We start from the raw sequence: 21758 nt of genomic DNA on the forward strand, positions 1-21758 counted from the left end.
ACTTCCCTGAATTTTTCAGATCATATATTCACAGATAAAGTCTTGTTTAGTCATTAATTAAGCCTAAAACATGTTAAACAATGTCAGAAAACTTAAGACTGGCAAGGAGTACCCCTGGTGCATGAAAGGACTTTGGGAGCACATTTGCCATGGAGGGATACTCCCTTAACCTAGAGGCAGGAGGGAGAGCCTAGTTCCTACTCCAAATGACTTGACAGATTTAGATGATCCCTTCTGGGAGGCATCACCCTCCCTGTGGAGTTGGGGGGGATGGAATTGGAGGGGGTTCGGGGCATAGTGGGGGAGAGAGAACTGGGATCGATATGTAAAAGAAGAAAAAATAATATAACTAACTAACTAACTAAATACATACAGAGAGGAAAAAAAAAAGACTGGCAAGGAGAAAGACAATTTATTGTGTCTTGGTCTTATAATGTTTGCTGTGTAGCTGATAGTTGGTTCAGAATGTGGAAATCTCAAACGAGGCCAGGAATCAATGATTAGAGTTGGGCACTTTTACTGAATATGTGATCATTAATAAGGAACAGATAATATTATTCAGAAAGAAGCATACAAAAAAAAAAAAAAAAAAAAAAAAAAAAAGCGTAGGGCCAAAGGCAGAACCCAGGCACAACATAAGAGGAAATGGCTAAAGGGTAGAAGCAAGACTATTTATTCTAAAGCAAGACCATCATAAAATTCTAGGCAAGAAATAAAGTCAAATACAGCATGGCATTTACATGCTGGACATTCATGAGAATCACAAAAATAGGAACTAGAGTTGTGTGGGTGAGCAGTGAATAGGAAATTGAGGTTGTGGGACAGAAGCTGAGATTTAAGGTTTAGACAAGAGATGGTGAGAGGAAGGGGAGAGGCTAGGGAGGTGGCGTTTGAAAAAGGGGGAATAAGAGTTTTATGGACAAGCCCTGTTCCGTGTTCCCGCGTAGGCCAGGAAGCGCAGGCCTTCCCTTCACCGGCCGAGTTAGGCAAACTGATGCTGTGTCGACCCGGTGACCATGGCGGTGTTTCACGACGAGGTGGAGATCGAGGACTTTCAGTATGACGAGGACTCGGAGACATACTTCTACCCCTGCCCCTGTGGGGATAACTTCTCCATCACCAAGGAAGATTTGGAGAACGGAGAAGATGTGGCAACGTGTCCTAGCTGCTCTCTCATTATAAAAGTGATTTATGACAAAGATCAGTTTATGTGTGGAGAAACAGTCCCCGCACCTTCAACCAACAAAGAGTTAGTTAAATGCTGAAGAAGCCCAGAGGAACCCAAATCCTGAGCATTAGGGAATGGCCTCAGGTGGATGGATTGAGTGCTAAGTTAACAAGCTCTGCATAGGACAGCCGTCTTGTGGCTTGCTTCCAGGAGGGGTATGCATCATCATCAGTTACTGAATTCATCACAAAAAAAAAAAATGAGCCTGCGAAATGTCGGACCTGGATTTCATGCTCACATGGAATTAGAAGGATTCCTAATTGCCCATCTGAATTTAAAGGGAAAGCCTTATAAACTGGTGCCTGCTTTTTCTCTCTGTTGCGTCATTTGAATATCTTAAAACTAATCATTTTCTGAAAACCACATTGTCCACTTCAGTCCTGAGGCTCTTTTTCATTTTTAAAAGATTTGCTGTTTTATTTATTTTTTTTTTTTAAAAAGAGTTTTATGGACAAATAGGAAGTGTTGGAAAGAAGTAGAAGATGATAGGATAGGGCTAAGAGAAAAAGAGTAAGAGGAATGGAAGGGTCATAGTTGGATGGGTTAGGACAGGAAGAACACTATTATGCAGGATGATGAGAGTAAATATGGAGACAGACACATAAACCCATATGGTGGTTGCAGCTATGGAAGTAAATCAAAGCAGTTCATGTCTACTGATCTCTTTCTGAAGTGGGAAAAAGGTTCAGGGGAGTTATAAGACAGGAGTCAGGGAGAGACTTAACCAGAGGGCTTTGGAGTTGGACTACACCAGAAACACAGTCAACACTCATCAGGTGATAGCCGGGGCCTTCAGGAGAAACAAGGGGTTGGTTTTTGGCAGTGTCCTATAGTTGCACTATGGAGAGGAACGGAAGGCAGATTGTTGGAGGCATCCAGAGCAGAGGTATGAAAAAAGGAAGCAAGACAGACTATCACATGATAAATAAATGACCCAGAGACTGTCACATGATTAATAAATGACCCAGAGACTGATATTGGGGTTCACACTTCAAGCTGGATATCAGAAAATCAAAGCAGCTGGCCACTTTGCCTCTTACTGCTAGCTCGGGCTGACCCCTGTCCCCAGGACAGGCTCATCCTGTCCCCACCAGCTTTCACTAAGCCTTAGACTGTAGCCTTTCCTCAGATGGCTGGAGAATGAATGCCTCCTACTGAGTGCTTCTTCCTGTCTTTTATATCCCTCTAGTGCTGGGATTAAAGGTATGAGCTATAATTCTCTGTTAGGCTGTCTAAATCTTGTGTAGATCTGGGTGGTCTTGGACTCACAGAGATCATCTACTTCTTAATCTTTAGTCCTAGGATTAAAGGTGTGTACCACTATTTCTTAGCTTCTGGCTGCTGGGATTAAAGGTGTGTGCCTGGCTTCTATGGCTTGTGGCTGACTTCACTTTCTGAATCCTCAGGCATGCTTTAATAAATCATAAATAATATATCACTACAATGGGCAGAGTTTTGATGAATTTGTATGGGTTTTTGAGGGTGGGCTTCTAGTGTCTTACTGTATACACTAAAGAAATAGTTTGAATGGCCAGAAAAGGGTCAGTGTGTGTGTGTGTGTGTGTGTTTGTGTGTGTGTGTGTGTGTGTGTGTGTGTGTGTGTGAACAGGCAGGAAACAAAGGAAGCTGGGTCATCCATCCTTGACTTTCCAACACCATTGTTTTTATGATCACTAGATACTTGGATGCATCAAGGCTCGCCACTGGGGCTTTCTATTCCTTAGCCTTCTCTGCTAGACTATATTGTTCACAGCAAAGCTTCAGGGATGGTCTACATTCCTAGTTTCCAAGACTTTCTACAGTTTCTAGAATATACATACATATGTCTAATTGGCTCCTTGGCATCTCTCTTTCAATGGGGAAATGAACTTGACAAGAACGAGTGCCTTGTAAAAAAATTACATGTTTTATATATACATTTACATTATTGAATATAACCTGCTCAGTCTGTATAATGTTACATATATGCATGTGGTAACAATTAATGAAAAAGAAATGGGCCATGAATTTGAATGAGAATATGGAGGGGCTTGTGGGAGGGTTTGGACGGAGGAAAGAAAAAGGGGAAATATAATTATATTAATCTCAAAAGACAGAAATTACATTTTAAATTGGGTTTCAAGATAGGTTTCTGTGTAACTTCTCCATATATCCTTTGATTTGGTTAACTCCTTCCTGATGGGAGATGTCATTCTGTAAATATGTTTCTCATACTGGTTAATGAATAAAGCACTGTTGCCTAATAGGAAAGCAAGATAGGTGGGTTAGGAGACAAAGAGGATTCTGGAAGGAGTAGGGAGGAGATCCAAGATGGAAGACAGAGAGAGCAGAACGCCAGCCCCTCTCTCCAGTAAGATAAGACCATGTGGAAATACTTAGATTAATAGAAATGGGTTAATAATTAAGACAGAGCTAGCTGATAAGAAACTAGTAAAATTGCCAAAAGAATTATATCAAATACAGAGTCTCTGTGTGTTATTTGGGTCTGGTGTGGCGGTGGGACCAGACCGGCCGGCAGGAAAAAAACTTACTCATAACAGCTTCCTCTGTGTCCTCTCCCCTCACCGGTCTCTCTTTTTACTTGAGTCTTTTAATACCCAGTATTCTAACTCTCTACTTTCATATTACCTAATTTCTACTAACTTTTCCCTTAAAATATCCTGTCCACTCAATAACCTTTCTAATGTCCTGGTTTCGAAGGCACTCTAAATTGAACATGCAAAAGTAGAGATTCAAAGCTAGGATGCTAATCTGAGAATAGGTTGAATTTGTCTTTCTGGGCTTTTATTACCTCTCTCAGTTCACTTTCTCTAGTTTTATTCATTTACCAGCAAATTTTATAATTTAATTTTTCTTTACAATGATAAAATTCCATGAGCCATTTGTAGTGAATCCCCATTATCTAGTCATCAGTTCAGAGCACAATGGCTATGTTTTTTTTTTTTTTTTTTTTTTTTTTTTTTTTATTTAAAAAGCAGGAAAGGAAGAAAGGGGATAAATACGGATCACCTCTGAATCACAATGTAAAGGCAAAACAAAACAAAAACAGGACTTGTAGTTGAACTATTTAGGTGTGAATCATTGAGATAAGAATGAATCCAAGTGAACCTAGTGTCTCAACTCTCTCGAGATTCTGCTCTTTAGAAAGTGTGCCTTAGAAACACTTAAATCTCTTGGGGAAACATGATGCAGTGAAATTGATCTGTATGGGTCATTTGAAAAGTTAAACTAGATCCTTATAAATAGAGACATATGAAATTAACATGAAGTTAGTAAACTGATACTCTCTAAAAAAATGTCATTAGGTACACGGAAATACCAACTTGATATGCTATAGGCAAATGTAGTCAGCTATAAGTTTTGAAGGTGGCATTGTTGTAAATATTCCTATTGTTTGAAATATCTTTTGATATGATAATTTTAGGTGTGAGATTCATTCAAGTAAAAAAAAAAATAAGATGAAAATGTTATAAACATGCTACATGCTACGTATGAGTGCCAGAATAGTATCGTGTGGTTGATCGCTTAAATGGCAGTAAAACATGCAGGCCAAGTGCAATTACATCTACTTGGCAGCAATTTTCTGTAAAAACTGGTAAGACAAATCGCTGCTTACAGTTTACATTGACTCTTTCGGGGAAGAAAAAGACAAGCCTCTTTACTGCTATTGATATTTTTACTTCTTTGGATGAAATATTTCCCATGCTACCAACTGTGCTCAGAAATAAATTCTGAGAAAACCTCATTAGTTCACTTAAAGATCAATCCGTTTTTTTCAAATTTATACAGTATCTGTGCAGTTAACAATAGATCCTAAACAAACTATGTGAGCCCTGACAACTAAATCTTCATATATTTTCATTTAAAATCTAAGAGGCAGTCATCTCATTTTATCCTGTTCTGCTCATCCAGGGTGCTCAGATTAAACCCAGCTTCATGAACTGGGGTCGGTATTTATCACTTAAAAATGCATTAGCATATGCAATATGTATTCTTGTTGCTAAGAATGCAGACAATATCTATGAATCTTACTTAATCTCTATTGGCACAATCAATCATCTCATTCCTCCTTGCAGCAATAATATCCATGTGTAATTTGCTTAGTAACTTCTGACAGTGTCGGTATTATTTCAATTCTGAAGGGTAGGGCAGGGCTGAAATAAAGGTAACTCTGGTGCAGTTCGGATCTTTGAACGAAGGTAGATTCCTTCTCACAGTGGTAGTTGCAGAGGGAACTTTCCATTGGGCGTCCTTGTGGGCCCCTCTGTGTTTGTGACAGCAGGGCTCCAGTGCTTGCCAATCTTTTAAATATTCTCATACCTTAGCATTTCTGAAACTCTGACATCAGCTGCAAAAGCTCTGTTAAAATTCTTTAAAAATTAATACTGTGAGAATTTCATTTCATGTATTGAATACATTCACCTCCAAATCCTACTAACTCCTCCTAGATCAGCCCTTACCACCTTTCCTCTGAAACTTACTTCCTCCTTTAAAAACATTTAATAGTCCAGTGATACCTTCCCTATTCTTCCCGGTATGGGGAATGGGGCCATCCACTGGAATATGACATAACTAAAAGACAAACCCTTAAAAAAAATGGACTTTATACTCAGAATCTATTAACTGCTCCAAACTTGACAGTTAAGGGTCCTAACTCATGATACCCTCCTGACTTCATACTAGAATGCTTGCTGGTGTGGTCTTGTGAAGTCATCTTCAGATTCCGTGGGTTTGCAAGTACAGGTTCTATCATGTCGGGAAGACATTGTTTTGGTCCTTTACAACGTCTGGCTGTTGCAGTCTTTTGTCCTCTGTTCCGTGATAGTCCCTGAGCCTTGGCTAAGGGGTGTGTTATTGTGTCCAGTTTGTGGCTAAGCATTCCTCAGTGACTTATTATTATTACTTTGGCCACTTGTGAGTTTATGTATTTACCATCATCTATTCCATGCAGAAGCTTCTTCAATTAAGTACGAGAGTGCCACTAAACATCAGATAGGGAGATACAAGTTTAGAAGCTATTTGAACTGTGCCCTTTGAGCTAAGTAATAATAAAGTTCACCTCCAGGGCCTGTGAGCTCCCCAGCTATCTTGGTCAGATGTGCAGTGACCGGACCATGCAGGAGCGAGGGTCCCAAACTGCTTTGTGTTGAAGGGGAGGACCAGGGATGAGAAAATAAATAAGACAGTTGAGGTCTGCATAAGCTGATGGCTAATGAGATCCAATTTATTAAGCAGCACAACATATTTTTCTGCAGTTACTATCCCTCCAGAGATGCTGCAGTAACCATCTCCCTTGGCCACCCCTTGGGGGGAAGGGGCGAGAAGGCACAGAATCAATGACACAGACTCTGGGAGAAGGTAAGAAGGAAAGGCCAACTTGTTTATTGGGTATGGGCAGGCCTCTCTCTTTTTTTTTCCTCTCTCTTTTTCGGAGTTGAGGACCGAACCCAGGGCTTTGCTAGGCAAGTACTCTACCACTGACCCAAATCCCCCATATTCCCTCCCAGGACCAATCTGGATTGGGAGAGGCCAATCTGGAATGCTGTGTTGTCTCTTTCTCATTGGTCCAGGTCATCATGACATCAGCGGTTGCAGGCCTCGTGGCAAACTTCAGGTTGGCTCAAGAGAAAGTTATGAGTGGACATTTTTTCCTGGCCCTAAGGGGATGACCCCTCAGACTATTTCAACCAGTTCTAGCTGGCTGGCTGACTTATTCCTAACAATATTTTATACTGTTTGCAGGGGGGAAATGGGAAGAAGTCAGCAGAAACCTATCACGCAATGGGGCAAAATCAGCAAAAAGCTTATCAAGCATTGTGCAAAGGGAACACAGGCTATCTTAAGTGTGTCAGACCGAGTACTCAATGACCTTCCACAGCCTTTCAGGGAAAGGCTCCACAGGGAAAACTCAGGTTCTCAGGAACTGAAACCTTCACTCCCACAAGGTCCTGTCCCTGCCCCACATTGGACCTTGCCAAGTCTGTTCATGGGCAAGAACACAGAACTAGCATTTTCTTGTTCTTTCATTAGGGCCTGTAATAAAGCCTTGGATTGGCGTGTCTCCTAACATTGCAGTTTCGAAATACAATGGTAAGTAGTTGGTTATCACTACAATTGTGTCATCACTGGCGTACACAGGAGTCACAGATGGGTAACACGGTTGGTGATGCCATCCTGACCCCTGCAACAACCTGAACAGTTCCTTCTAGTAGCATTCCAGCTAGCCAGCAGGGAAGAACCATCCAGGTCTGATGGGAGATGTCATTCTGTAAATGTTTCTCATACTGGTTAATGATTAAGCACTGTTGGCCAATAGGAAAGCTAGATAGGCGGGACTAGGAGACAAGGAGGAAAGAGGAAATAGGAAGGAGGGGTCAAGATGGAGAGTCTGGAGAAGGCAGAACCGCAATCGCCTCTCCCTGGTAAGACCACGTGGAAATACATAGAAATGGGCTAATAATTAAGACAGAACTAGCTGATAACAAACTAGTACCTGGCCAATAGCATAATATCAAATACAGAGTCTCTGTGCATTATTTGGGGCTGGCGTGGCGGCGGGACAAGACCAGGCGGCGGGCAGAAAAACTATAATCCTTACACTGGTCAGTAGTGATTTGATTTTTCTGAACCTTGTGACCAATGTGTGTGTTGTCTTTGGTTACAATAAGTACTGGTGGGAAACCAAGAGAAACGACGATATCCTCTATTGGTTTTGGCTTCTCTGGGATACCTTTGACCAACAACTTGAGGGAAGGGATACCACACCCGGCATTGTGCTTTTTGTTTGTCAACCTATGGCTTCTGGGATGAATAGAATCCCCTATGAAGGGTGTACATACCTCCTTAAATGCATCTCCTTTTAGGTTGGGCTTGCATTTATATTTTTAGTAGAGATTAAAGTTTTAATGCAGTTCAGTTTTTTCCCTGCCTTTTCCTTTTCTCTACTTGCTGTTTTGTTTATGAAAGCTTTGCATGTCTCCCCAAGGTTATTAACAGTTCTCCTATTTCCCCCCACACCACTGTGTTTCTTGTGCGCCCTTCACAACACTGAGAATCGATGTGTAGTGAAGGAGAATCTGGGAATAAAAGCTTAAAAAGTAGCCAGTTCCTTACACTGACCTGCTGTTCCTCAGCATCTTTAGCTGCATTGCCCAGGCCTTCTTTGCAATCCCCACCTCATCTCTGAGCTTCTTGTCATTTGCAGCATCTTTACCCACAGTTTAATTTCCTACAATGCTGTATTACATCAGGCACATGTTTCCTCCATTTGTAAAATGTCTAGGCCCTTCCCATCACATTTTTTTTTTTACATAGCTTTTAGAATCAGCTTGAAAAGATCTGTAACACTCTTTAGAATTAGGATGTTTGCCGAAACATCACAGAGCGTATACATTCGCTCAAGGACAGTGATCTTGGCAACCAGTGAACCATCTCTAGAGTGGATTTCCTTTTCCACTCATTTAGCTCGTCACTTGGGTACACTTCAGAATATTTATGTGGATCTTAAATCCATCTCCAGACATTTATTTATAAGTGTTTTAGAGTTTACAAACTATGTTTGGGAACTATTTGTTGTATTGTCCATCTACCCCCACCCCCCGTGTATAGGAAATGGATGGTGTTTTCTTGGTTAATTTTGTGTGGGCAAGTATTAGGGTATATCCAGTAGCTGTGGGTTTTAGATGGTGCTATATCTTCCTGTTGCCTTTTCATGTTGTTCTCTTCCTTTAGGGGTGGCTGTAGTTCCTGCTGTTATGTTATGACATTGTGATTTCTTTCTCTCCTTTCTTTCTTTCTTTCTTTCTTTCTTTCTTTCTTTCTTTCTTTCTTCCTTGCTTCCTTCCTTCCTTCCTTCCTTTCTCTCTTTCTTCCTTCCTTCCTTCCTTTCTCTCTCTTTTTCTCTCTTTCTCTTTCCTTCCTTCTTCCTTTCTTCTTTCTTTCTTTCTTCCTTTCTTTTCTTTTTTTAGTAAACAGCTGATGTGGTGGTACCCATCCTTACAGCCATTCCTGGACTCACTGTTAGCACTTTAATTGTCATATGGCTTGGTTCTAATACTTCTAAAAAGCTTTCTAAAGAGCTTATTGTTTTCAGGGTTCAGTGGATAAAGTGCTTGTTGTGCAAGAATGAGGAATTCCATGTGGATACCCAGCACCCACAGCTATGTGTACTAGTGTGATCTATAATCCTAGTACTGAAGAGATGGAGATAAGCAGATCCCCCAAGGGATGGTCTAACAGCCAGTGTAGGCGAAGTGATGAGTTCTAGGTTCTCTGATTCTGTCACAAAAGATAAGATGGGAGGTGATAGTGCGAGACATTGAGCATCTATCTATTAGCCTCTACAAGTGCCTGCATGGGGAAGCGCGCTCATACTCCTACATATGTTTATACACACAAGCACACATACACATAACCTCCCACAAATACAGGTGAGGTATATAATCACAAAATATTCTACTTTGTTATTTGCTTTAAACCAAATCAATTAACGATTTCAGTATAGAAAGTTGCCATTCAGGGTAGAATTTGAAAATGGGTGCAAAATTCCGGGAAGGCAGTCTTAGAACCATACTATAAAGAATGCACAAGAGACCTGGATGGAAAGTTGTTCCATTTTGCATGCAATTTCACTGGTCCTGGATATCACATTACCCTGGAGCATTTGTGGCCATAAGCAGAGTTGGTTTACGAGTCTGAGACCCAAGAGGTCAGATACCTTGTGTGACTGCATTTCCTATTACTGTTATTTACATTCACAGTGCAACTGAATTGGTTTCTTGTTTCTTTTCATTTAATAATGTTTACATTGTAAAAATAAGATGCTAATAAAATTTCTTGGGCATTTTTAATCTAGCCAGTGAATTCTGTTGTCTCTGGAAATATAAGGGTTGCCTGGTTGATTTTGTGGCTTCATTTTTCTCATTCCTTCTGTAGCCTGTATCCCTCACCCCTATTTTCCAATCATATTCTAGATGCTGATGTGTTTACCTGCATCACCTCCTCAGCTGGGTGCTTCTAGAAACACAGGCACATTTGCATTAGCCAAACTTTGCAGTGCGTTTGGGGGATTAATTACCAAGTATGGACACATGAAAAAAATCTGGAAGAATTTAAAAGGCTTAGTGGGAAGGAAGTTTGAATCAGCCTACAGTCATTACATTGGTGAGGTTAGAAATCACACTTTATGTGAGGCTGTAAGTGTCTTTAAGACAAGCTTTTCTTCTTTCCTTCCTTCTTTCCTTCCTTCCTTTCTTTCTCTTCTTTTTTTTTCCATGGATCATGAATATCTCTTTGTGATTTTGTTTATAGGTGCAAGAAAAGTATTGTTGAATCCTTTAAATTATGTGTCATGCAGAACCATATCATCTTAATCCACGTCCTAATTTTACAGTTCAGAAACATTTTTTTTTCCTCAGTGCAAGCATTAACTAATAGCAAAGCTGAGGGCACCCGACATATTTTCTGAGAAGGGAGATTGCCACTCATCTGCAAAGAGCAAAGGGAAAGTAATTCTGCCTGTATCCTCTCCCCACTGGTGACCAGGGGACTGTTAACAGAGGTAATCTCTCCATCTCTGTCTCTCTCTCTCTCTACCTTCAAAATTCCCCCCAGGAGCCATAGGAATATGTGAGTAATTGAAATACTTTGTATAATATTTTCATTTTAGAGTTTGACTCTGGTGTGAGTTTTACGCCCTTGGCATATTTTTAGATATTCATGCTGGGTCTTGTAATTAAGATTCACAAACACTTCTTTTCAGTTAGGCATCCAGAATCACATACTCATGGAAATGTAGCATTTGAAAAAAAAAAAAAACAAAACAAAAAAAAAAAAACAAAAAACAAAACCCTACAGGATACATGATGATAAGACCTTATCTTCTTTTTTAGCAATGACTCCAAACAGAACTCTGTATTCCCGTCGGTTAAGTGGAAACAAGAATAAGCTAGAATTCAGCACACAGGATAATTAGCAACTCTCTCATATCAGAGAACCCTGGCCTTGAAGAACATGGCTATTTTGCCACCTGACTTTCCCTCTTAATTGTCATGATTTATTTTTCCACAGTAGTTCAACTTCTTTCTTAATGTTGATTGCTATGCAATCACCCTGCCTCTATCATAACACATACCTATGTGTGGATAGATTTACAGGCATATACACACACATAAATTCACATACATGCATGCACACATGAGACATGTATATACACATATGTATACATCCATGTGTGCAGATCTATATGGAGAAATAGTTCTTCCTCCTAATTCCAAGAGGGGGAATTCTCTCTTCTTCTAACTGTAGATGGTATATCTAAGTATTTGTAAGCCAGAGCAATAGTACCATGGCTCAGTTCTTATAGCAGTGACAGCTTCACTCTGTTGTTGCTCAGTTTATGGTAATCTGGACAAAGGCTTTAGAGAGAGTGAGGGAAAACCCTGTCCTTCAGGGGTTGTTAGCTCTGTCCACACATTAGATCGGAAACTTACAGATACAAAATGTTTTTTTTTTTTTTTTTGCATATCATCTTTTGGGATTTCTTTTTTGTGTGTATGATGTATATTGAACCAGAGGTCACCTTTAGGTATTGATAAAGAAACTTAAGTTATTTTTTAATTAAAAGCTAAATGCCAGGGTATGATGCTTGATAGGCCGACTATGATCCAGGGCAGACCCCACATCTTGGAGTATTTGGGAAGCACATAATGGAATTCACTGGGATTGGGGAGTAAAGAACACAAAGTTGGGAGGAGTTGGTGAACAAATATGATTAAAAATACACTTTGTTAAATTTTCAGAGAATTAAAAATATTATTAAAAAGTTAAAAAGTCACACAACATATTTTTACCATATTCTTTCCCCTCAGAGAGACTGGTTTTCCTGCTCTTAACAGATAACACTTGAAAGCAGCCCCTTTCTACCTTACTTTTAAGACAATTGAACATGGTGTTTGAACTGGTCATTGAACACAGCTCTTCTCAGGGATCTGTCCCTATTTCTGCATCCCAGTGAGGGCTAGAGATGTTGTCATGCCAGGCTCTCTCACATGGGTGCTACAAATCCAAACACAGCTCTTCATGTTTGTACAAGAAGAATTTCACCCACTGAGCCATCTTCCCAGACATGTTTTTGAGCTTTTATTGAGGCTGTGGTGTCAGAGGCCTAGTCAGCTGCTTAGTTTAGTGTGACTCACTAACACTAAACAAAAATAATGGTTCCTGGTGGAGATGAAATGAACTCTGTGCTTCCATGGGGGATACTGGAGACCTGCTTTCTGTTACGTGAGATTCTTGGTTCAGGCTGGTTCTTCAGTGGCCTTTCTCAGCCCCAAATAAACACACAGCAACTTATATTAATTATGAAACTATTGGCCAGTGGTTTGGACTTATTATTGGCTATCTCTGTCTTAATTATTAACCCATTTCTATTAATTTAAGTGTTTCCATGTGGTCTTTTCTTACCAGAGAACACCTTGTGAGTCCTCTCTTTCTTGGCTCTACATGATGACTCCTGCCTGCCTACACTTCCCAGAATTCTCCTCCTCTGGTAGCCCCACCTCTTCTTCCTGCCTGGCTATAGGCCACACAGTGTTTTATTCATCAACCAATAAGAGAAACACATACACAGAAGGATAGCCCCATCATCTCTTTCTCTTTTGGTTTTTCAAGACAGGATTTTTCTGTGTAGCTTTGTAGACCAGGATGGCCTTGAACTCACAGAGATCTGCCTATTTCTGCCTCATGAGTACTGGGATTAAAGGTGTGCACTACCACTGCCTGGCTGAGACTTGCTCTCTTGTCTTAACATTATGAAAACAAACCATTTCATGGGCTTCCTTGTCGCCAGGACAGTTACATAAGACTGAGCTGCTTCTCCAGGTGGTAGCTGGACAAACCTGTGAACTTTCCATTCTTACTCTTCTCTTTGTACTAAGTTTTATAAGTAAAGGTAAAAGCTCAGCACCTTGGCATTCAATGAAATAAAGGGTAGATTATGAAGTCACCATCACTGAGGTAGACTGCAACATCTGTGTATTTCCCATTATCTGCCCCAGAACAAATAGTCCATAAGCAGGAGTTAATTAATCTATATGCCACCACAAAAAAGACAGCAATTTTGTCAAGGCCACAGTTGTCAGTGTGATTTTAGCTAAAAGTTGCAGCAAAAAGAACGTAAGCTTTATATCTCTAAGAGCAAGATAAATAAAAAAATAAAAGTAAAAAAAAATTCTCATGTCTTACGTAAAAGTAACATGAACATTGTAGACAGAAGCAAAGAACATGAAAATAAAAAAAGATACTCTGGACCTTCCTGTAGGAAGTTGCTTGTAAGTTGTAAAAAGAGGCAATGTTAAGGGTTTTGTCAGTTGTTGAACAAGACATCTTGGAGTAACTTAAGGGTTTTTGTTGGCTTCCCAGACTGGCTGTTGAAGGCATTGGTGAGACTTGCTCCAACTCTACTTGGTTTACAACAGCAGACTGGCTTTCTTGGGATGGTTGTATAGACTATGGGACAGAGTTTTATTTTACATGTGGTCGGTCCATTGTTTATTTTCATATGCAGTCTCTCATAGTTTTCAGGACACGAAAAGCTCCTTCTTCACAGGAGCAAATTTAACCAGAGATTTATTTATACATAAAAATCTCCTTTTGTGCTCACAGTACTTTACGGTGCTCTTGTAATGGAACAGTTTTTATCTTAATTTTTAGGACCGAGCCAGGCTGTAATTAGAAGTGTTTAGCCGAAAGAGAAGCTTCCGAAGTGACAATGCAGGAGTGTAATTTATTTAGCTTTGCAATTAGAACAAAAGTGATTGGTGGAGACAATGCAGATGATGAATCATTTTGGAGCAAAATGTGGAGGGATGCAAAAACGAAGCATGGAAGATAATGGAAGTGAAAGTCAGGAGAAAGACAGGCTCAGTGGTCCCCACAGAAGTAATAGATGCCTCACAGGCAAGGCTTGAGATCAGCTCCCACACGGAATGGAATTAAAAAGACCAGTACAAAATTACAAAAGCACAAGAAGTAATTATAAGGAAAACCAGAGATGAGATTGAAAAATGTGCTCCAAGGAAAGAGCTTGGTGTCTTCGGCAAACCATAAAGCAGGAGTTTCATCAGAAAAGCTAAAAGGGTGGTGTGCTTCAGAAGTAATACAAGTTCTGATCTGGGTAGTTCGACTAAGGGTTGAGTGATTTTCATTATGGAATGGTTTTCTTCTTCTTCTTTTTATGAAAGCTTTTTTAAAGGTAGAGTAACTAAAAGTTCAACAACAATCCAAATAGCAGGAAAGAAAAAAAATAATGGAGGGAGGGAAACACAGAAACCTTCCATGCCTTGCAGAGCTTTTATCTTTGACTCACAAAGCTCAACTATCCCCGTGTGTGCTGTTACTTCTGTGAGGCCTCAGGATGCTCTTGTGAAAGTTTTGGTTTTAATTAGGCTGTGTGTATGTGTGTGTGGTGTCATATATTTGCACATGTATCTGTACACTTGTCACACTGAAGCTAGTGGAAGAGTCTAGGTGTCTTTCTTTACTTTGTGCATTATTATTTCTTGAGACAAGCTTTTTCACTGAAGCTCACCAATGAGCTGACTGCCCAATGAGCTCACAAGATTCATCCATCATCTCTCTGCCCAGCAATTCTGGTGTTATGATGACCACACTTCTTTGTGGGCACTCAGGATCCTGACTCAGGTTGCTATGCTTGTAGAGTAAGCATGTTACCCAATGAGCTGTTTCCCCAGCTAGTCTCAGTTTTTTTTTTTTTTTTTTTTTTTGTGGCTAAATAAACATAGCATAAAATTTGTCATCTTATTCATGTAAAATTACACAGTTGTAGAAGATAGTCACAGAAGACAAATACGTTATGATTCTACTTATTTTCATTGAGACAGTAGGTTGAAAAATGGTTTTTGCTAGGGTCTGGGCAGGATACCGGATGCTATTTTACATGTGTTCAGAATTAGTGTTTGGGGTGATGGGAAAAGTTCAAGAGTTGGATGAGCAGTGATAGTTGTTCAACGCTGTGAATATTTATAACCTAGAGCATTTTAAGAAATCTTAATCATTTATGAATATTTCTTCTTTTTGTTTTTACTTTCCTGTCTATGATCAGGATATTTGGGATAATGCTCCTCTCTACATTTCTGCAACAATTTGCTTTGTTAGCCTTGTTAGCATTTTCCTCCATGCCCCTCTGTTTTAATTTACTCTTTCTACCAGAAGGAGATATTGACATTTGGGATTCACTCCTTATCTACTTGTGAGCTACCATATCCTCTTTGTAGGCTATGAGCTGAATATCGGGTTGAGGTACAACTCCACGTCAAACACTCAGAATCCAGAAGGATTTTATCTACTAGATAGTTTTGAGGGACCAGGTGGTATAATTCTACCTCATTTCCTCTTGTTCTCCATTGCTGAATGCATATGCTGAGTTTATGTGACAGACTAAGCACACAGAATTTTAAATGAAGATATGCATCGCTGCATATCTTATCCTGGTTAAATCTTCTTTTAATGTTCTTGTATAGGATGTGATTTCTAGAATTGGAATTACAATTGCAAGTTCTTTTCCCTACTCCAGTTGTCATCGGAGGAAAAACAAAATTATGTCTAAGCAGACAAAGACATAATGCAATTTAGTGAAATAATCTAGGCTGTGTTTTCAGGGTGCTTCAACCAATGAGCAACTAACTGCTGATAAGAACCAGTACATGTTGTAAGGTCCACTTGTTTGTTTTCAATGAGAAATATTAAATCTAGATCTCTGTGAAATCAATGAATTATTTAAACACAAAGTATTAACAAAGCAAAGGTATAAACAAATATTATGACCCAATGAAGCCTGATATGCAGGCGTGAGAATGGCTGCCCTGTATCTGGACTATATTTCAGGTAATCCTGAGGGAAAGGAAGAATGTCAGCGATTTGTTGGAATATGAGATCTTTTCTTTATCATGTTATTATCAATGCCTTAATTTGTGAGGTAATGTTGAATCCTATTTCCTGTTATTTTTTTGTACTTTGAACACTAAATGCATCAGCAAGATCAAACATTTCTTTTTTTTTGGCTCATGAACAATTTCACCTTTGTTTTTTTTTTAATAAATTATATATATTTATTATTTTTTCTTATTTTAACAGTTTCACCTTTTTATCTCAGATGAATTAGTTAACACAAAATAATTGATTTGGAAATCTTTAGATTCAGATTAAATGAGCCATTCTGAAGTATGTCAATATTTTTACCTCTTTTTAATAGATTTTACACATAAAATAAATCATTCTGTCCTTGAATTCTATATACCTACATGCTGTGATTTTCTGCTTGATCAGGAGGTATTAACCTCAAAACAAACTAGGTCAATTGGCACTTTTATTCTCTTTCCTCCTTATGTAACAGCCAAGGATCTACTAAGAGGCCATGTCTTGCTCCTTCTGTTGTTACTTTTGCTGCTCCTGCTGTAAAAGGACACAAAGCTCTCAGGAACACATTCTCTGCAAAATACGGATCAGGACTGTTGTCTTTGCAGGAATCCGCACCCAAAAGTGCCTGTCTCCTAGATACAAGGCACACAGTTCCCTGTGAACCAGTCAGTCCAAGAAAGACAAGTTACAGTGGCCTGGGTAGTTCAAATGCTATAAATAGTTTTCACAGTTTGGGAGACTAAAGGCCCAAGATCAAGCTATGGCAAGGCTAGTTTCTGGTGAGGACTTCCCTACTGGCGTGCAAATTATAGGTCGTCTTCTTGCCACATCCTTGCGTAGTCTCTTTGTGCCTTCAAAGAAGGCTGCCTCTTCTTAAAAGGATACCAGACTTATAACATGCATCCACTCCTGTGACTCAATTTTGCTGTGCCTATCTTTGCAATAGCCCTGTCTCTAATGAAGTCACACCGGGAGTTAAGAGTACAAGGCATGGACTTTTTTCTTTTCTGGAATAAAATTCAGTTTATTGGGGCTATCATACAGATAATACTGTTCAGGGAAATCGACTCCCCCCCCCCCCAGTGTTCGTACAGTGAGAGAACTCCAGTTATCTACGAGTAGATTGTGTGCTGGAATCATAGAAATTACTACACACATGTTTGGGGTTCAGAAACTGGATATTCTTATCTTTTCTTCTTCATGGTAGCAGAAATTTTCCAGATTGCTTAACCAAAACAAATCAATATATTTTAAAATCATTAAGAATTCATTTTAAACATCTGCCCATGCATACATGCGTGCGTGCACACACACACACACACACACACACACACACACACATATGGGAGGGGAGAAAGTACTTCCTGCTAGCTAATTGGCATCTGAAATTTAATTGTGCATATTGCTTAACCCAAGAGATGTTGCATGATGTACTTATTTTGGATGTAATTACAATATAGAAAATGGCTTTTTAATTGGGAAAGAGAAGCTTATGGAATAAATAAAATAAATAAGTAAAATAGTTGACTTTGCACATCTTCCTTTCATAAATGGAAGTATTTACTTTGCCAGACAGTAACAGGCTCAGTACACAATCTTGGATAATGTAGTAAGCATTCCTAGAACAAGCAAACTTTTCTGAGATTGCTGGTTAGTTAGCTGTCTTCTGCAGGTTAATTCATTAAATTAGTCACTGTCTTGCCGTTTACGTGTTGGGATTTGGACTAAGTACCAAGTTCGCAGACATATCATTGTTACCTTTTATAAAGAAAAGTATCTGACTTGTCAGCAATTTATCTTAAATGTTTAATTAAGGCATCAGAGAGCTGTAAATACCGACAATGTCTTCATCTTCGTTTGTAGTGCACCACAACCAGATACAACAGGATCATAATCAGAGTCCCCATTAATTACAACCGCTATTTATTAATCATGGGAGTGTCCCTCAGAAGTCTGGGGGAAAAAAGAAAGACCAGAATACAGGTGTGTCAAACACCTCAGCAGTCTTAGCATTCAATCACAGCTCTATATATTGCGTCCTGGGTCAGGGAACATTGCCAGCATAGTGTACTTTTTACTCTCTGAAAACAAGAGTTATAGCTTAATAATACACAGACATTTCAGTTAAGTCATTTGATTAGCAAGCGACCTCAGCCGGTATGCACAGGTTTAAAAGCAAGTTTGAAAAGGTTAAGGGGGCCGGGTGAATGATGTCATTTGGGTTTCTGTTCAGTCCTGAAAACATCTGTGTAAGTCAGTACAAAGTGCATTCATCACATGCCACAATAACTTTGTCAGTGGGCCTTATAGCCTGTTTTCTCTTAAAAGACTCTACTTAACTCGGCCATAATATGTCTTCTGATAAAGCTTTATTTCAGTGCCAGGTCGTACGGACATGAAAATTTAATTCTGGGAGGCAAAATAACAAGCAGAGAGAAATAGAGGCCAGTGAAAGCCTGGTGATGGACAGATAGATGAGTGAGGTCCGATAGGTTGAAGCAGTCATGCCTTTGTATGTTGTGGAGGGGTTCTTTCCTCTACTTTTGAACTGAGAAAAGATCGGAGAATGATCTTCAAGGGGTTTTGCTGACAAAGTTCCTATCTCCTTCCAGTGAGGTTCAGCGTTGTTTATTTATGTGACTGCTGTAAAAGCAGGCATGGGGTGATCTAAAAAAGCCTGCATCTCCATGAGATAATGAAAGAGTCAGAAGGTTTCCGTGTGTGTGCATGTCAAAAATAAGGTGCATGATAAATGAAGGACTTTTTTGTGTTCAAAGTCTGCTGTTGGGACCCAGGTACAATGGAATGATACGGTTTGCACGATGATTATTATGTATAAAGTATAATTCAAAGCAGTGCATTCCCCCTTGGGAATTCCTTTAGTGTATTTAATACTTAAAATATAAAAAACATGTACTCAGGTTATTGGAATAATGACATGAATGTAGGTTATGTTTTTCCCATTTGCAGCTTGTGACAGGATAACTATAGGCACAAAAGTTCTGTAAGATATAGTTCAGGGAAAGAAGAAGTGTATGGGAGGCAGAGAAGATGGAGCATTCCCACTGGCTGTCTGGCTTTTGGGAAATGCATGCTCAGAGAATACTGATACATGCAAGCAGTGTTTTTTCTTCAAGACTATTGTTTGGCAGCTGTTTTTGTTCACCTTTCCCTCTTCCAATTGTATGCGCTGTGAAAACTTTACTTGTTTTGACGAAAGTTATGTTTGTACAAAAACAGCGTTATAAAGACTAGAGGCCGAGATGTAAATGTATCCAAACTAATTATTCATAAGTGATAATGACCTGAGACACAAAATGGCAACAGCTTTTTGGATTATATATATATATATATATATATATATATATATATGTGTGTGTGTGTGTGTGTGTGTGTGTGTGTGTATAAATACATATGTATATGTATTTATATATATAGGCTTATCACATAGAAGGTGAGGTGAAAATATGGCTAAAGGTGGTTTTTATGATGAAATGCTCATATATCTCTCCAGATTCATGAATTGAGACTTAATCAGTGTGATGGTGTTTTGGGGTAAGGTCATCTGGGAGGGGATTATGTGTTGCGGGCAGCACCCTCATGAATGGGATTCGTGACTTTATGGCATAAACCCTAGGCAACTGTTTCATCTCCTTCCACCATTTAAGAACAGTGAAAAGTAGCCATCTGTGAAGCAGGGACTTGGCTCACTTTGCATCCTGGAGCTCTTGACATATTGAGTGAAGGCTTCCCAAATTTAAGAATTTCAAGAGATGAGTTCCTGCTGTCCACAAGCCACTCAGACTCAGGCAAATGTGAAGATGTGCCAAGTGGTCCATGACAGCGATCAACATGTGTGCTTACATGGTTTCTTCAAACAATTTTTCTTTTCTTTTCTTTTTTTTTTTTTTAACAGAAGTGTAGGCTTCAGCTATCTTTATCATTTGATGTCACAATTACCCTTCACTTGCATTCTTCCTTAGGATCCCAAGTTGAGCTTTCAGGTACCCCCACCATCAAACAATTACTTGAAACTTGGCTGAACTCATTCTTTTTGGCTTAGGTATACACCTGGGATGATAAGGAGTGCCTAAGTGTCGAGGTAGAACAAACCCTTTCCATTTTACCAAGTAGCCTTAGACAGAGCCTTGTTGCCGTGTAGTTGTTTCCTCTAGATTAAAACATTTCCTCATGGAAATGAGGAAAGGCTCAAGGGAATGCATAAGAACTCACAAGAAATTTACAAAGTGATGGGGGTATCCCTGAAGTTATAGAAGCAGTTAACAATTTTTTTTTTTTTAGGGGAGGAGAATGGTGAAGTCGCCTACAAGTTGGGCAAGACGGTCTAGGAATGCAAAGCTGGTAGCTGCCACCCATACTTCTCTATGTGATCCTAATGAACCAATTGTTTTGCCAAGCTACATTTTGATGGAGATAATTCTTTGGTATGCTGTCAGTTTTCTAGCACGAGTAGACAGACCTCATGAATTTGTTCCTATCTTCCCACTAGAAGTCACATGGTAATTGGAAATGCCATGGAAATGCTTAGTGTTTATCCTGAAATATCCTGATTGCTAAGTCCCTCTGATTCAGTAGTATACTATGTTGACAAATGGGCTTCTCATGGCCTGGCTTGTTTCAGAGCTATCTCCTTTGATGCTTGCTTTTACATCATTATCTAGAAATTATAGAAACCATAAACATTTCCCAACAAAACAAGACAAAACACCAGACATTCTGAAGCTCCTGCATGTGAGGCACCAGAAATGATTTTTGAAAGATCAGGGTTCCAGTTACCAAAATCAAAAAGTCAATATCATTTATTAGTGTTTCTGTAAGTTGTTATTTTTTTTTTCTGGGCATAAACATGGTCTCTCCTATCATTTTAAAACCTTATAACATGTCTAAGCTCTAACTTTCTTCACTTTGATTGTGTATTGGAAGATATGTTTTTATTCATTCTTTGAGAATCCCATATAAACATATAAAATGTACTTCAAAATATCCACCCCATATTCTTTTCCTCAAACACTTCCTGGGTCCTTTTCTTCGCTTCTCTCAGTTTCATGTAAAATTTTTATTTTTTTTAATGACACACTGAATATATACATGCATGTAGGACCATCAGCTGGGACATGAGCAACCGGAAGAAAACCACCTTTCTCTCCCCTAGCAACCGTCATCTGCCCATAGTTTCTTATACAGGGGTGTGGGCTTGCGTACCCCTCCCCAATCTGAGCTGGAAATGTTACTGGCTGTGTTTCTGAATTCATGAGTGCGGCAGCCCAGTCATGTCCAGAAGACACTGTTTTCCCTCAGTCCTGCCTGACTTCTGGATCTCAAAATCTTTCCAGTCTTTCTCCTGTCATGTTTCCTGAACATGGAGGGGGAGAGAGTATGATATAGGCATCCCATTTTATTCTGTTTATCACCAATCACTTCACAGACACTTGTTCTCTGCCTGTTAGCCAGTTGTGAGCTTCTGTATTAATCATTGTATATTGTGCAAAGATAAGGAATACTAAGAAGGACATTTTGAAAGTACATATATAGGTTTTGTGAACATCAGTGGCTCTGTAGCAATTTTTTTCCT

General features: G+C 39.4%; 1 protein-coding gene across 1 annotated transcript; it reads left to right on the plus strand.

Moving 5' to 3' along the window:
- The first annotated feature begins 940 nt into the window (after positions 1-940).
- LOC127234927 (diphthamide biosynthesis protein 3) lies at positions 941-1400 on the plus strand. Its single transcript, XM_051202018.1, has one exon. It carries the CDS (start codon positions 1017-1019, stop codon positions 1263-1265), a length of 249 nt encoding a protein of 82 aa, XP_051057975.1. The 5' UTR covers positions 941-1016; the 3' UTR covers positions 1266-1400.
- Positions 1401-21758: the final 20358 nt, after the last annotated feature.

This window comes from Phodopus roborovskii, unplaced genomic scaffold (genome assembly GCF_943737965.1).
Source record: "Phodopus roborovskii unplaced genomic scaffold, PHOROB, whole genome shotgun sequence".
Taxonomy (NCBI): Eukaryota; Metazoa; Chordata; class Mammalia; order Rodentia; family Cricetidae; genus Phodopus; species Phodopus roborovskii.